The following is a 15,941-nucleotide window of genomic DNA, read 5'->3' on the forward strand; positions in this document are numbered from 1 at the left end:
ACAATTTCTACAGAAGCATACAAAACTCTTGGAGATTTACTTCTTGTGTTTTTTTACTCAGTGAAAGTGTGAAAGCTTGTCTACAAATCCGTGATTTTGGAATAAGAGATGGCGTTAATTTTAAATAAAGTTTATTTATGAATAAAACTCACCAAGTGTTTTTTTTCAGATGTAGGGTGCAATCCAGTACCAAAATCCAGGAAAAAAACCTTTATTAATTAACACCAGTTTGCAGCATTGCGTTGGACTAACTCACTTGTCCAACACCCCTTAACGTATTTCGGGGGCTAGAATGATGCCTGTCGCAGCCTGCCCGAGCAAAATGCCACACGTGGCCATTTTCTCTTGAAACAGCCCCAAAAAGATGTGGTCTGTAGTCCTTTAAGTACGGTGTGAGGGTAAGCTAGAGAGCATGAGGAAGGAGCGTTGTTTGAACACACTTGGAACCTCACCGCTATCAATAACCCATGGGCACGGCTGTGTCCTAGGAGCCTCAAGGTGGTCAGCTACTACAGGCAGACCCTGGAAATGGTGCTAATTAATTACCCCTGTCTGTTAATTACCCTGTGTCTGTTATGGATTCAGTATTGAATAACGTATTGTGACCCAACACAGCTCGTCAGCTTCGTTCCTTTCATCCTCTGCTAGGCATAGCCGGGAAGCCAAAACAGGCACGTTTATTCTAACGAGCTCTTTTAACCCTTAGGCTAGTGAAAATTAATTTTTTCGAGCTCTGCTCATCACCCACATAAACAACCGGACGCTGCTGCTGCAGTCTGACCAGCTCCTCTGCTGGGGGAGTTACTCAACCCCTTCTTCTCGCTTTCCAGCAACCCTACAGCAGCTCTTACTCGGCCTTTCCTCCACCACGACAGCCTTGTTATGCTCCTGAAAGCAGCTTTACAGGGGCCCAGTGTCAGCAGCGCCAGCATTATCCCAACCAAGCTGCAGAAAGCTTTTCAGCCACTCGGTTCCTGTTGCTTCAGACTTCTGCTGGCCTGTCTACCTGGAAGCATTTTGTTAAATAAGATTTTGCTAGACAGCAAAAGCCGCGATTGCTGAGAGGCCTGCAGGAGCGATGAACACTTTCTCTACCTCTAGTTAAACCAGTTTAACATTATAATACCCACAGAGCCCGTGGCAGCAACTGCTTCTCCTCCAGGACGCTAGGCTAACTGAGATGAACAGCTGTGAAATCAGTATGAATTTAAATGACATTCAAGTTATAATTACTTCTTATTACTATTCACATTCTCACCAAACCAATCCCGTTTTTTGGGGTTAGAATGGGAGCTCTTTTTCCTCTACAAGCATTTCTGTGAGGGTTAAAGCTCTTCAAAAATGCTTTTTATTTTGACATTTGTCAGCATTAACCCACCTCAGCTCAGGTAACCTCGTGGCAGTCACGTTTGTCCTGCTCCTGCTGAGAACCAGGCTGCGCCTCCTGTCAGGATGACCTAGCTCCTGGGGGACCAGAGGCAGCAAGCAGGGGGGTCCTCTCCAGCAGCAGCTCTCAGAAACTTGTATTTTCAGAGAACCCATCTACCTAGGTATGTATTTTTCCCCCAAAAGCAGGGGTTTCATCACTTCAGGTGTTCCAGGAGAACAACCACTAACTCGTCTGATAAACAAGTGCAAGCTCAACTTATCCACCTGCTAACCCCTGAGCTGAAGGCAAGCACAGCGCCTGGCTGCTGGGTAAGCACAAGGTCAGCTGAATCCTCTACCTGACTTTTGCCAACACCGAGCGCTGCGAACAAAAGGCACAAAATCACAGGGATCTCATCAAGCAGGCTTGCTCCAAGAACCGGAATCCCATCTGCTTTTCTCTGATGACCCGAAGAAACAACAAAAAAGCTCATCACCAAAAATTTCTGTCATCAGTTAGGACCGCTTGAACGGGTAACACCCGGTTTAAAACTCATCTGTCCTAGGTTGCCTGTGTCACCAGCTTCTGAAGGGTCATCTTCCTTCTGTTTGAAACAGAAAGCAGGGACGTAAACATATCTGAAAGCGCCAACACAAAAAAAAAAAAAAAAAAAAAAAAAAAAAAAAGGAAAGAAAACCCTTTAGGATATTAAGTGAGCCATTTAACTAAGTATTTAAAACCTCTGCAATTATTAGTTTATTAGTATCATCCAGGATTCAGATGTTCAATATTTCTCCTGAAGTTATACATAAATGCAAATTGAAATAAGAATCTGAAAGTCAAAATTGTATAACAAAACAATACTCCATCACAAAAGCGTGTAAAATTACAAGAATGCTTTTTTTTTTTTTTTTTTTTTTCTCCTTTTAAACACTGGCACTTAAGAGAACCATAATTTTGTAACCACAAAATTGCCAAATTGTCCCCCAAACTGGTAAGCAGGTATATGTGAAAATAGTTACAGTTGCCAGCACTTGAAGTTTTACTAAATATGCAAAAAAACCCTTAGCTTTGGTTTTGGAAGAGAACTGTATTTGACCAAATTAGACATTGTTGGTATACCATAAACATTTCACTTTTTAATGCAAAATTTAATAAAATGTACTTTTCCATACAGCTATATTTAACTTAAAAATGGGCAAACATCAAGAGTGCGGTATAAAACCTAACAGGAAAAATACATCTTATCTCATTTTCAATTTGAGACAATATACAACTTTGTTTAAAGGGCTAAAACTAGAATTTCAAGAATACAAATATGAATTTACATAGATTTAACAAATAATAATGGTACCATTTATAGAAATCTTAGAAAGAAAAAATCATTTCTCGTGGGCCATTTGCTACCAGGAGAGTTTCATGGTATAAAGCCCGTGGCCATCGCCAGACCTGTCACCAAAAAATATGGTAATTTCATGCTTTTAACTTTACACTTTTTAGGTATGTTCATCTCTCGCTAGTGTTCAGAGATTTACAAACACAACCTCCATTACATGGTAACGGAGTCACGCCTGTAAATTTCTCCCCACCGGATGGACATACACTCTTCCTATGGGTCCTTCTAGGACAGAATTTAACACCCCCTCCCTCCCTCCCCCCTCCCCCCCACCCCAAAGTATTTAATTTCTGTAAAATTGAACTCTATACTTCTCAACTCTCCAAGACTGGTAAACTCATGCAACTCAATAGAATATTACATTTCACAAAATTCTGAACAAGTATCAGGTTTGATGAGATTGAAATTTTTTTGTTTGTTTGTTTTGTTTCCAGTTACGGAAGAATATCCTTTCCTCATATGCCTATATATTTCTTTTCTTACCCTATCATGATTATGCAGGGTATGTAGATCAAAGCTTTGTTTATCAGCTGGTTATATGAAAGATGAAAACTGTAATATTCACGTGATCCCAAACGGGCATTCAATAAAGCAAAAGATGAGTTCCCCTCAAAAAAAAAAAAAAAAAAAAAAAAAAAGAAAAGAAAAAGTATGATTTTCAAGGGCACCTATTAAAAGGACAACAATACTAATAAAAAAAATTGTATTTACTTAGAAGCATTCAGAATGTCAACAAAACAGCTGCAACTTTTTTTTTTTTCCTTTTTGCAATTACAGAGTGGTATTCAGTTAACAGAACAACAATTATTTTTTTTTTTTTATGATGCATCAGAGACAACTGAAGATGAGAAATGAACTACATCCCCATGTATAACTAATTTGTGCTGTGCACCAACAAGAACCTGCTTTAAAACTCCCATGCCAATTTACAACCCCCACACTGTACCAGGCAAGGTTAGTGGCCATTGAAATACCACTAAGGACAGGGCTATCTAAAGACACATTCGGTAGTGTGTTAACTATACAAAAAAAGAGACACTGTACAGTTTAAAAACAAATCTTACACAGCCTTACATTTCAATTTTTTTTTTCTTTAAAAGGAGTGAGTTGTGTACAGGGGGGTTAAATGCTTTATAGACAAGAAAGAAATTGCTCTAAAAGAGACTTATTCATCATCATCATCATCTTCGTCCTCCTCTTCTTCCTCTTCTTCGTCATCTTCATCCTCCTCATCTTCATCCTCGTCTTCCTCCTCCTCCTTCTTCTTCTTGCTCTTCTCGGCCTTGGCAACTACTTTTTTGCCTGCATCAACCTTCCCTTTGGCCCGGTATGCAGCGATATCCTTGGAGGAGAAAAGCAGGAAGAATCTCTCTTAAAGTTTAACCAGTCAAGAGCTCCGAGCAACTTCCGAACGACACTTGGGTCGTAGCTCCAGTTCCAACAACGTGAACTGAGGCCCAGCACCAGGAGAACAAGGGATCGGGATCCCTCTAACCCAGAAGGACACTCAGGTGCTGGAACACGCTGCTTAAGGCTGCTGAGGGATCTCCACTGGCTGGCTTTTAGGAAGGGGTTGAAAGAGAGGCACAGCTGAACCCGCTTCCCCATAAGGAAACAAAGCGAAGGGAGACCTCTTAAGGTCCCTTCCCAGCCCTACCTTGTAGGATGGCTGAAGAAGCGCACACAAAAATACTTTTCTGTGACACAAAATCATAATTAGCCATCCGCAACACATCAGGATGACACTTCCCAGGATTTGTGATGTTATGCCTCAGCAAAGAGCAGTTATACCGAATTCTGCCCAGCTGAAGTTTCCAAAATAAAAGGTATAAGAACTTTGATTAAAGGGTAGACAGTGCCACCTTCTGCATGCAATAAATTTATTCTAGTGCTTTATAACGCACAAAATTCAGTTCCTGTTAGAGGAAGTCAAAGCTGCACTTGGGAGACCAAGCCAGAAAAACGGTGAGACTTCCCAGCTTTATGCCAAAACCATAAAAACAATACTAGCAGAATCGATCTCCAGGACTCTCCAACTTATCAGCTAGAGAGAAACGTGAACACCTTTACGCGGATGGTCCAGATCTTCAAATATCCCCCACCCTGTAAACATTACGCCCCTCTCACCCCACAGTTTCCTCATGCTCCCTTAAAGCTTAGCACTAGATCTTCAGAAGACACAATATCCACTACGTCAAAGGCCAAGCAGTGAAACACACAAATTACTGCACCTAAAAACCCCCATCTTGAAGCATAAGGAATGAAGATGAAGGTACCTAGGACTAAAAATTAGTGATTTAACCACGTACAAAGTTTCTGGTGTGTTGTCGCAGCTTTTTGGATCAACAGTCACCGTACTGGAGAGCTTTTAGCTGCATCAGTAGGACGATACAGGAAACCTAGACCTCCAATTCCTCTCCAGCACGTAATTAGGTCCAAAAGGGGCCACCTTGCTCACTGTAATGCTACAATTTTGAGGTGGTTTTGTTTGCCAGCGGGAGAAATGGCCAGGGAAAGGTCACGGCACGTAAACAGCTTGATATCCGTGGCATACATTAGCTATAGGTGGATGCTGACCACTCTGAAGCAGAATCAGAGTACAAGCTGACACCCATCCCCTCCCGCTGTGGTTTCCTCATCCTGGGATGGGAATCTGCCTCTGGAAATAAAAACACACCTCACACTGCTCTGTGCACAACGCGCGACTACAGCTGCCGTTATGATGGCGGGGCTGAGCTTTAATAATTCAAGGAACTCTATGATATATTGCTTCGTATCTATTATTAACCATGTTAATTACTAGAAAGGAGCTAGACACAAAGTAGGTACAGGAAAAAATGCGTCCTGAAACTCGCTTCTTGGAAGTGTCCTGGGATTAACCCAAGAATAAACTGAAACCAGCTTCTACGTTATTTTACTTCTTCTAATATTTGGGGATATTTACCAATGCCTAACACCTCCAAAACAAGAGAACCATCTTTACTGATGTTACTTAATTCCACCAAATGAAGGCAGACACTGCTGTGACCTATTGTTTTAGTAACAATACGGACATGACGGCACCACCGATGGGCCTGAATTGCAGATGAATGGAGGACACGCAACACAGAGGGCTGCAATTCAGCGCTACGAGAATGAACCAGATGCCCCTGTGAGTGACATCGCCCTGCAAAGATGACATTTGTCATCTGTGTATGAAAATTTGCAGCACAATCTGCAATATTAAGAGCACGTGAGAATGGGAAAGTATCTAAAAATTGAGGCTTGCTCTCCCCACACCACCTCCATAAATGCCAGCGTTACCTTCTCATACTTCTCCTTCAGTTTGGCAGCCTTTTTTTCGTAAGGCTGTTTATCATCTGCAGCGGTGTTGTTCCACATCTCTCCCAGTTTCTTCGCGACGTCCCCAATGGACAGACCAGGATGTTCTCCTTTGATTTTTGGACGAAACTCAGAGCAAAACAAGAAAAAAGCCGAACTACAGACAAAAGAAAAAAAGAAAAAAGGAAGAAAAAAAGAGTATTTTAATTTTAGACTTTAACCTATTGTAACAGAAAGTTTTGTGACCTTTGTTACTGTTTCTTAAGAGCGCTTTGGAACATCACCTAAAAGTGAAGCAAAGATGAATTACAATGGAAGATAATAGAATAAAACAACTACCACGAAAACTGAACACATCCTCATCTCCGAGTAATGCCGCACATCTGGTCCCATTTTTGGCAGGACCCCCAGAGGGGCTAATTTTATACACCATATGCAGAGAAAACTCTTAAAGAGAATGACTGAACGGCAACAGGAGAGCAAGTATTACGTCAGAAGTGTTGAAGGCAGGGAAACAGCGATAATTTCTGGTGAAAATGAGGATTTCCAAATGACAGCATCAGCCCAAATACAAAGTCTTTTGTACAGGAACTTCCCTGTTTCCTTCAGCATTAGCTTCATTTAAGCCACACACACAGAATGTATGTTGTGTGAATCCAAGTCAGTAGTCAATGGCTGAAATCTTCCAAGCTGTTTTTGTGCAAGACCATCCCTCTAGCCTGTTTTGGGCATAAGCCTCTAACTTCAAAAGGGCTGCCAACTAAAATTCCTGCTCAAGCCAACAGGTGGTAAGAGGGCCTGCAACATTTTATCACCATTCTGTTGAGAACAGCCCTCTTCACAAAATTTGGAAACGTCAGTCACCAACTGTGGGTTGTAGATCTTTGCACCTGCTTTTAAAAGCTGACATTATTCCGACTTTCCTAAAGCGCGCCAACCTGAAGACAAAACTCTAGTAGTCCCAATTAAAATCCCAACCTATCTTTACTTGAATTTCCTGACCAGCGGTATAACCTTGTATTTCTAGAGGTCCCAAACATGGATAAAATGATGCCTTTATAGGTAAAGTTTAGTGTGACGGTCCTGAGTGATACAACCTAACTAGAAATCTACTTACGGAGGCCTCTTCGGTGCATTTGGATCCTTGAACTTCTTTTTTGTTTCCCCCTTAGGTGGTACATAGTTTTTCATTTCTTTTTCATAACGAAGCTTGTCAGCCTTTGCCATATCTTCAAACTTCCCTTTCTCCTTAGAAGACATAGTCTGCAAGGCAATTAAAATCACATTCTAAGATTGAAAAGCACATCCGGGTCCATTCTAAAATCAGTTGAGGGAGCTAAAGGTAAGGCGAGAATGATGGGCAGTTATCATTCACCTTACAACTGTACTTCCTACGCATCAAAACCTGAACTTTTAAAGAAATAACTGACAATCTCGAACATTTCACAGAAGGCAGTTAAGGTTTTGTGTGTTTTTTTTTTTTGTTGTTGTTTTTGTTTGTTTGCTTGGTTTTTAAGCAGTTATTCTTACCTTCCATCGTTCTGAGCATTTTTTTGAGAACTCTGAAAAGTTCACTGAAGCATCTGGATGTTTCTTCTTGTGCTCCTCCCGGCAGGTTTGCACAAAGAAGGCGTATGAAGACATTTTACCTCTCGGCTTCTTAGGATCGCCTTTGCCCATTTTTGATGATTTTCTGTAGCAAAGCAAGAAAAGACACTTTTACAACTTTTACTTTCCACAAGCCAAGGCAGGAAGGAAGTAAGCCACGAAGAACAACTATGCTGAATGCGACCTGTCAGAGCAGTATCCCAGAATCACACTCTGAAGAAAGTTTCTCTTCTGGAGTATTTACTGGAGATCCCTACCATGACTGTCTGAGGTAACCTGGCGCATATAACTAACCTGAAATCTCAAAGGGCCTTGGAAACTTGTACTTCTGGTCTCCTACAAACAAAAATGTTGCTTCCGAGCAATCTGTAGGCAAGCACTGTCATCAACACAAGGGAGGCGACACTCTTATTCCTAGTGTATCAATCATAGGCTTGAAAGAAATACCTTGTATTGAAAGAAATGGGGGGAAAAGTACCTGAATATCCTGTCTCAGCTGGCCTTCTCGGTTACTAAATTCTTTCTTCAAATAGCCCGTCTTTCTACCACCGTGCCCTGTAGACCTTTGGGGCTTATTTGCAAAAAAATATGCATTATTTTTATATGCCATATATTATCGTTCTCCTTTAAGTACGCTACAAAAAAAAAAAAAAAAAAAAAAAAAAAAAAACCCTACTCTTTATACCTAGAAATACAGGAATGGGCCACTGCACTCAGTCAAACATGTTATAACCAAGCCGGGGACGTGAGAAGTATGACATTTACATATGCCTAGTAAGGCTGTGCTCCGCCAGAGAACTAGCTGCTTCTCTCGGGGCCGGAGCAGGAATTAAAAAACACCCTCCTGGAGCTTTCACACCCCGGCCAGACACGCGGAGCATTTTCTTCACAGCTCCCTGGAAAAAGCCGCTCGCGCCCTGCCGAACTCTGCCCTTCAGCAGGGATTGGAAAAGAAAAAAAAAAAAAAAAAGAGAGAGAGAAAAAAACAGCCTGCCGCCTGCCCGTATTGCCACAGCGGCAGCGTTTCCTATCGGTTTGGCGGATAGACAGAAACAGATTTCTGCTCCGTGACTAAACACGTCCGGTTTGAAGTTTCTGTCAAGTAAACAAGAAGGGGGCTGAAGCGCCGCCGGGAGCTGCTCCTGCCCTGCCACGGGGATGGCTCCCAGAGCTGGGGGGGGAAGAGAAGTGTGTGTGTGGGGGCAGAAATGTTGCCGAAAACCCCCCAGGGAGGAGTTTGGGGTGGCCGGGGGCGCCCCGTGAGGAGCTGAGGCCCTGTGAGGCGGTTTAAAAGCCGCCTTCCCGCCATTTTGGGTGGTGGTGAGGGAGGGGGGGGGGGGGCGTCGCGGGTCCCCCCTCAGGGCTCTGCTTGGGGGGGGGGGGGGGAGCGGCAAAAAATAAAAATAAAAATAAAAATGCCCAGCAAGGATAAAAACGCCGCTATTCGTGACGGGAGCGCCCTCAAAGTTTATTCGCGGAATTTCTTCGGGGCTGCTGCCCCCTCCACGCTCCCACCCCCCCAAAAAAATAAAAACCCTGTGAGGAGACAAAGCGCCCCCCCCCTCCCCCGCCATGAGGCCGGGCGGCCCGGGCATGGCGCAGGCTGCTGGAGGAGGAGGAGGAGGATGAAGAGGAGGAAGGAGGAGGAGGTGACCCGGGCTGCTTCCATTTTGTGCGCCCAGCAGCAGCCGGGCACCCCCAGCGCCCCCTCGGCTCCGGCGCAGCCGGCGGGGAGGCCGCGGGACCCCCCCCCGTGGAGAAAAAGGAGGAGGAGGAGGAGGAGGAGGAGGAAGAGGAGGCGGGCGAGGCGCGGAATGGCCGCTGCGCTGGCGGCTACAGAACATGGCTCCTTCCTCCCTTCCCTTCCCTTTGTGTGTGTGTGTGTGTGTGAGGGCGCCCGCTACCCTGGCGCACGGGCTCAGCCATTGCAGCCGGGGGAGGGAGAGAGAGGAGGGAGAGGAGGGAGGGAAGAGAGCAGGAGGGAGGGCGGCTGAGGGGGGAGGTGGGGAGCGGGTGGGCGCCGAGGGGGGAGCAGGGGCCGGGGGAGCAGGGGCCGGCGCGCTCCCAGCGCCGTGCCCGAGCCCCGGCGGAGCGGGCAGAGCCCCCCCAAGCTCCCGGCTCCGCAGACTTTTAAACCTTCCCCCCCGCCCCCCCCAACCCCATTTTTATTTTTTTATTTTTTATTTTTTTCTCCCCTCACGACCTCCTCTCCTCCTAGAAGGGAAGGAAGGGAAGAAGAGGAGAAGAGAGAGAGAGAGAGAGAGGAGAAGAAGAGGGAAGAAAAAAAAAAAAAAAAAAAAAAAAGTTCCCCCGAACTGCGCCCCCGCCCGCCCGAGCTCCTCTCTGCTCAGCCGCCGCCGCTCGCCTTGTTTTCTCGCTGGCGGCTGCCGTCAGCCATGTTACAGCCAGGCGGCTGCGGGGCCAGCGGCTCCACGGCCCCGGCCGCCGGCTCGGCTCCGCCGCCGCCTCCCTCCCGGCCCCTTCCTCGCCCTCCCGCCCGCCCCACCGCAGCGCCGGCCCCGCCGCGGCCGGGGGAGCCTCTCCCGAGCAGGGCACGGCGCCTCGCCGCCCCGCCTCGCCCCCACCGCCGCGGCGGCGGCCGGGCACTGCCAGCCCCTCGCCCGCCGCCGGCCTCTCCCCGCCGGGAGCCGGGCTGCGAGGCAGCGAGCCGGAGGCTGGAGGCACGGAGGGGAGGCGGGGGGGGGGGGGGGGCGCAGCCTTTGTGCCCGGGCAGCGCTGTCGGTGTGCCGGTGGCGGCGGCAGGCAGAGCCCGGCCCGCTGCGAGCGCGCCCGGCCGGCCCCGCCGCCCCCCGCCCGGGCTCGTACTCACCCGTGTGGGTGCCCGCACGCAGCCCTCGCTCGGCCCCCGGCCCCAGAGACGCCCGCCCGGCCGCTCGCCCCGGCCCCAGCCCCAGCGCTGCCTGGGTCGCTGCGAAGCCCAATGCACCGCAATGGCTGTGGGAGCGGGATCGATACGCAGCCTCCTCACACTCTCGGCGCTGGTAACATTACTCTCAACACAGCCCCGCGCCCATTGGCTGCCGCCAAGCCAGCCGCCTCGCCCATTGGCCGCGGCCCTTCCATTGTCCTGACCAGAGGGCCGAGCCGATTGGGCGCGGCGCGGGACACGTCACCCGGGAGCGAAAGGGCGCGCAAATATAAAAGTCAGCGGAGGGAGCCGGCCGCCGGCGGGGCGCGGGAGCCTGGCGGGCGCTGAGGCGCTGCCGGCCCGCGGCGGGACCCCGCGGCTGCGCCCGCCCGCAGCGCCCTGCGCGGGGGGCTCCGGGGGGCTCGGCCGGGCCCCGCACCGCCGCGGGGTGCCGACAGGCAGCGTTTGTCCCGCTCGGGGGTTGGAGTCACAAGGGAGCGAGCCCGGCTGATGTTTCCTTCGCGGCCGCAGCTCGCCCTGCTGTTTCCGTGTCACGGTGATTCCTGAAGCGCTAACCCTGCTCATAGCCAGCACGTTTATTAAGTGACAGAATAAAACACACGCTATGAACTCTCCTTACCTCGCGCCTCGCGCTACAAGCAGCAGGCAGCATCAAGACATGGTCCACACCATCCTCAGCGCTTTGCAGGCCACCTAAATGTGGAAATATCCCAAACCCTAGTGTTTCAGGCTGCAACCCCTTCCAAAACGTGATCAAAGGCTTCAAGAGAACACAGTAGCAAAGCACGCTATCAAAATGAACTAGCTTTAAGAGAACACAATAATGCAGCACGCTGTCAAAATTAACTATTTACATGTTTGTGACCAACATCAAAATTTAGCCATTAACCTACATCATCACCGAACAAAATAAACTAATATAATCATCTAACAAAAAAAATATAATCATCTAACAAAATAAACTAATATCATCATCTAACAAAACAAACTAATTGATAAAGTCACTACTTTAACCCCCGTAGGACCATGGCTAATGGCATTCAATACAATGAGCCACGGTGAAAGGGGAATCCTAGCACAAGACCTATTTCAGATCCCAAACAAAGCCAACCCCTCACATCCAAGAAGGATAATGTGTAAGACAACCTCCCCTTTTTCATCTAGCCCCGCACTGCTCGCTTAATTCTTAGCAAGAGAGAAACTTAAGAGAAGGGTAGTCTGTTAATGTTAGGCCCACACAAATGGAAAGCTGTACAAATACTGAGAGTTTCTAAAAATAAACCAAAAAAAGCCACAAACCCACATCTTAAAGTCATAATTGTACCAGTTACCAGGGCAGCCAGGTCTAAGGTCAATAACTTAGCATCCTCTGCTTCCTCTTTCTTTAGACACTAATGTGATTTAAAAGATGCTAATTATGCTGGTCCTAGCTCACTGCAGCCACGTTTTTGGGGTGGGAGGATGGCTCAGTTCTCTACTCTTTTGCATCTGTGTCAGGTGGATTGAACCATTTTAGTTGTATCAGTAGATGAATCACTGTGAAACCCTGTGACAATTCAGCCAAGCAGTCACCTGGCACAGCTCTTCTCAAGGAATTAAGCTACAGAGGAGACCGCAAGAGATGGATTTTCACACAGCCTTACAGCTCGATGACCCTTGGACAAACCTTGGTGCTCGCTCTTCCTTCTTTAAATGGGGCAGCATTTCTAAAATGTTTGTGGGATGCTGTTACAATCAGCGGGTGTCTAAAACGAGCAAATCCCTTAGCTGAGGCCTCAGGTGCTGCTCTATGAGGAGTTACCACGTAGGACGGAGCGTGGTGACAGTCTTAACTCCACACAAAGTCAGGCCCCAGCGTGCTACCTGTCAATATTAGGTGATGTGAAACAAACTGTAGTTGTTTTGTTCACTGCCTTCTTTAAATATACTTATACACAGAAGGAATATACAGGTTCAATACAGGCCACAATAGCTTCTTGTTTAGAAGGCCGGCAATAAAAATTAAAATACAGCAAGCTGAGCTGTTCAGCCTCACAAGATGCAAACCACCTCCCAGCAGGCACTTGGCACTTTCTGTCTCAAGGAAGGTCCTTTTCTTTTTTCTCTGAGCCGATAACTTTACAAATACTGAACTTCTTTAAAGTTTCTTCTGTGAAAACCTGGAAGGAATGAGAAGCATTTATTTCCAGCTGTTGTCTAGAGCCAAGGATTTAGAAGAAGGTGAGCAATGAGGAGATTTTAATGGCACGACATTCTGGTACAGGCTTTCCCTCATCTCCACTCTTTTTATCCCGAGGCCTCTACAGGTTTCCATAGCCTGGTGGCTTCCTTCTGCTGCCCCTGACTACAGAAATAAAAAAGAATTTACTCATCAGCTGCAGACTCCAGCGTTTTTTTTACGGAAGCACTACATGTTTCTTCTCTTGTTCATGCTGTGCCACATCCCTTCCAATCCCTTACAAACATGCCTTCTTCTGCAAGCTATTGAAGTCAAAATCTGCTTCAAATTACCACCCATATGACAGGTGCAGTCATCGCGATCGCTTGGATAACACGAGCCACCTCAGACCTCACGCAAAGAGGCTTTGTCCCCAGCGCACTCGTGTCATAACATCACAACACGATTGCTCTGGAAAGAAAGTAAGTAGCTGCACAGGAAGTTTCAAAATCCCGATGTAGTAATTTTGATGTTTTGCAAACTACAGCATACTTTGGGAAAAGTCACATGGATTGGATGCTGCACTGCACAGAAAGCAGTGCATAAGATCATGTTTTCTATTATATGTATGTTTTCACATACTTCCATTTTTACAACGTCCCTTGTAGCTAGTTATTGAAAACCAGTAGAAATGTTTGTAAGGAGTTTATTGGCTCAAATATTGTTCCATGCAAGGCAAGCTGAACTTGGAAATACATACCATATATTCATAACTGGTTGGGAAAACAACCTTTCATTTTCCATTTTCTTTAGAGATAAGGCAGAGAATCGAGAGAAAGGCTCCTCCAACGAGAGAACTGTTCTTCTAAACAGTGTATTTCAAGCAATAACAGAGGAGTTCCCATCAAATTAAGATGAAAATAGATTTTAATTTTATTTACTTGAAATTACGCTCCCACTTTAGAACATCCTCTGTGTAGTTCATAACTTAAGACTTCCAGCAAAGCCAAGCATCGATGGAGCAGACTACAGCAGCCATCTGACTGACACTAATCCAGAGGGAGACACAGAGTGGGCATCAACCTCCCAGCTCCCAAAAGGACTTTGTGAAACACCCCGGTGAGATCCCTCTTTGCCCAACAGCATTTTCAAGGAAGCCGAACTATGACAAGCGAGGCCTCCGAAAGTCTTGCTTGAAGCTCTGTGGTTGCTGACAGAGGTGAGAGAAGGAACTTGCATCAACTCCATATAAGACACAGGAACACCACAGGATGGGGCAGCACACTTCCCCCTGGGCTAAGAAGCTTACTGGGCCATGCCACCACTCTCTTATGCAGCTTTTGCTTTCTGTCAGGAACTCTGCCTGCTCCCCAGCATTTTTGGCTGGCAGGCAGATGATTTCCTAGCTTGCTCTGACAATAAAGAGATTCAGTGTCGTCACTGGAACTCCGGATTTTGTCACTCGGTCCTCCCTACTGAGCAAAAAGAGCCTTGTTTCTTCAGATCAAAATTAAGAGTGTATTATATCTAATTTGGCACAACAACTAGCTTGTCAGTCAAATCCAAAGCCACTACTAGGCTATTTTTAATGAGATCTGAAAGCCTGTCTCCACAAAAAAAAATGTTAAGTTTTCAGCCCAAAATGAGAGCAAAACATCTGCAGAGACAGGGCACCTGGCCACATGTACTTAGGATGGAGCTGCTGGGGATTTAGGCTGTCATTCTTTGAGAGCACTTCCAGTTATACCATGGGACAGGCTGTTTGCAGTGTACTCTGAAAAAGCACAGCCCATATTTTCCCTTTTTCTGAGGCTGCAGTGCCAGCCTCTACACAGCCCATATGAACACAATTCCCAGCTGCTTATCAGATGCAGACTTATAACCAATTTTCCCCCTTCCGATGTCTTATTTGAAATCCACTAGAGATACTTTAAATACTTCCTTATTTCTGAAGGAGCTTTCCATTCAAAGCAAGGAGATGGAGCACGCCTGCAAACAGTCACAATGCACAGAACGTGCTCTGCTTTGCCTTTCCAGCAGGATTTGTGCAGAGTGCATAAAGTAACCTGCATATATTGCTGGCTCCCTTTTATTAGCCAGCATTATCGAAGAGAACGGGGTTTCAGAAGGCCACGTGTCCTTTCAATGCCAACGGGCGGCCGGCTGTCCTGGATGTGTGAATAAGTGGTAACTGAGGAGCAGGAGCAGACCAACACGGTAACCTCAGATAACTACATGAAGTCTCCTCTCTGGGAGAGGCAGCTGGGAGCAGCGATGGGACCGGTGCCGCCGCAGTGATTTCCTTACCGTGCTTCATTTGCGAACCAGCTGATTGTTGTTGACACGCGAGCCCTGCAGACAATTCCATCATTCCTAGAGCTGATCTCAAATCACGGCCAGTACTCACACAGTGTTCTCATCCGTACAATGAACAACATTTATATCTAAGTTTTTTGAGGAATTAACACGTACATAAAGTATCCAAGAAAACGTATTTCATAGGCCTGGCCTATGCCCACTGTTGAGCTCACAAAGTGGGCGAAACTGCTGAAAACACATTAATTATGGACTTTTCTTCTGATGATCATTACACCACGCACATTTTTTCACAGTGAAAATGTGTACAGATAGTTAACAACTTCATCATAACAGTAATGGAAATGATTTACCATTATGATGTGATTCCTTTAGCATCTTATTACTTTTGTATAAGCATGTAACTTCTTTAAGTGCTTCTCTGAAGCTCACAGTGCAGTTTCATACAGACGTGACCTGTGTTCAGCTCCAACAGCAAAAAGGAGCTCAAGAAATGTTCTTCCAGGACTGCACTGTCTCTGAAATTGCTGACCCGCTAGGATATTTGCTTTGCTGAGAGCAAAACTTGCACTGCAACATCCACTCATCTCTTTGACTTTCTGCAACCACTGCATCAAATATACAATTCCTCTCCAAAATCTCCTGGCCATTTATGTGATTGTACACTCAAGTGTGCCACCAAGGTAAAAATTATTAGCTGCAGTGTTTCCTTGTAAGGAGCCCAAGATGCTGCTGCCCACATTCACGGACCATCTCCTCTAAAGGTAGTAGTACTCAGTCCAGTGTAGAGGCAGGTAAGCCCCTGATGCTGACACTGGCATCAGACTTCTACACCCGAACAGGCAGAATTCAAGCAGGCCTCAGGTGAAAAATATCAGAGATT

The 15,941-nt window shown here is 46.4% G+C and overlaps 1 protein-coding gene across 2 annotated transcripts; it reads right to left on the minus strand.

The window, feature by feature from the left end:
- Nucleotides 1-3,454: 3,454 nt before the first annotated feature.
- HMGB1 (high mobility group box 1) lies at nucleotides 3,455-10,681 on the minus strand. Of its 2 annotated transcripts, XM_082755670.1 has the most exons (6): nucleotides 10,525-10,631; nucleotides 8,173-8,265; nucleotides 7,617-7,779; nucleotides 7,204-7,349; nucleotides 6,069-6,243; nucleotides 3,455-4,107 (listed from the first exon to the last, which is right to left on the minus strand). In XM_082755670.1, the coding sequence occupies exons 3-6, from the start codon at nucleotides 7,764-7,766 to the stop codon at nucleotides 3,931-3,933; spliced, it is 648 nt and encodes a 215-aa protein (XP_082611796.1). In that variant the 5' UTR covers nucleotides 7,767-7,779; nucleotides 8,173-8,265; nucleotides 10,525-10,631; the 3' UTR covers nucleotides 3,455-3,930. The 2 variants fall into 2 exon arrangements, with proteins under 2 accessions (XP_082611796.1, XP_082611795.1); XM_082755669.1 differs by lacking the exon at nucleotides 8,173-8,265 and having other exon boundaries at nucleotides 10,525-10,681.
- Nucleotides 10,682-15,941: the final 5,260 nt, after the last annotated feature.

Source organism: Aythya marila (genome assembly GCF_965140915.1).
Source record: "Aythya marila genome assembly, chromosome: 1".
NCBI classification, from domain to species: domain Eukaryota; kingdom Metazoa; phylum Chordata; class Aves; order Anseriformes; family Anatidae; genus Aythya; species Aythya marila.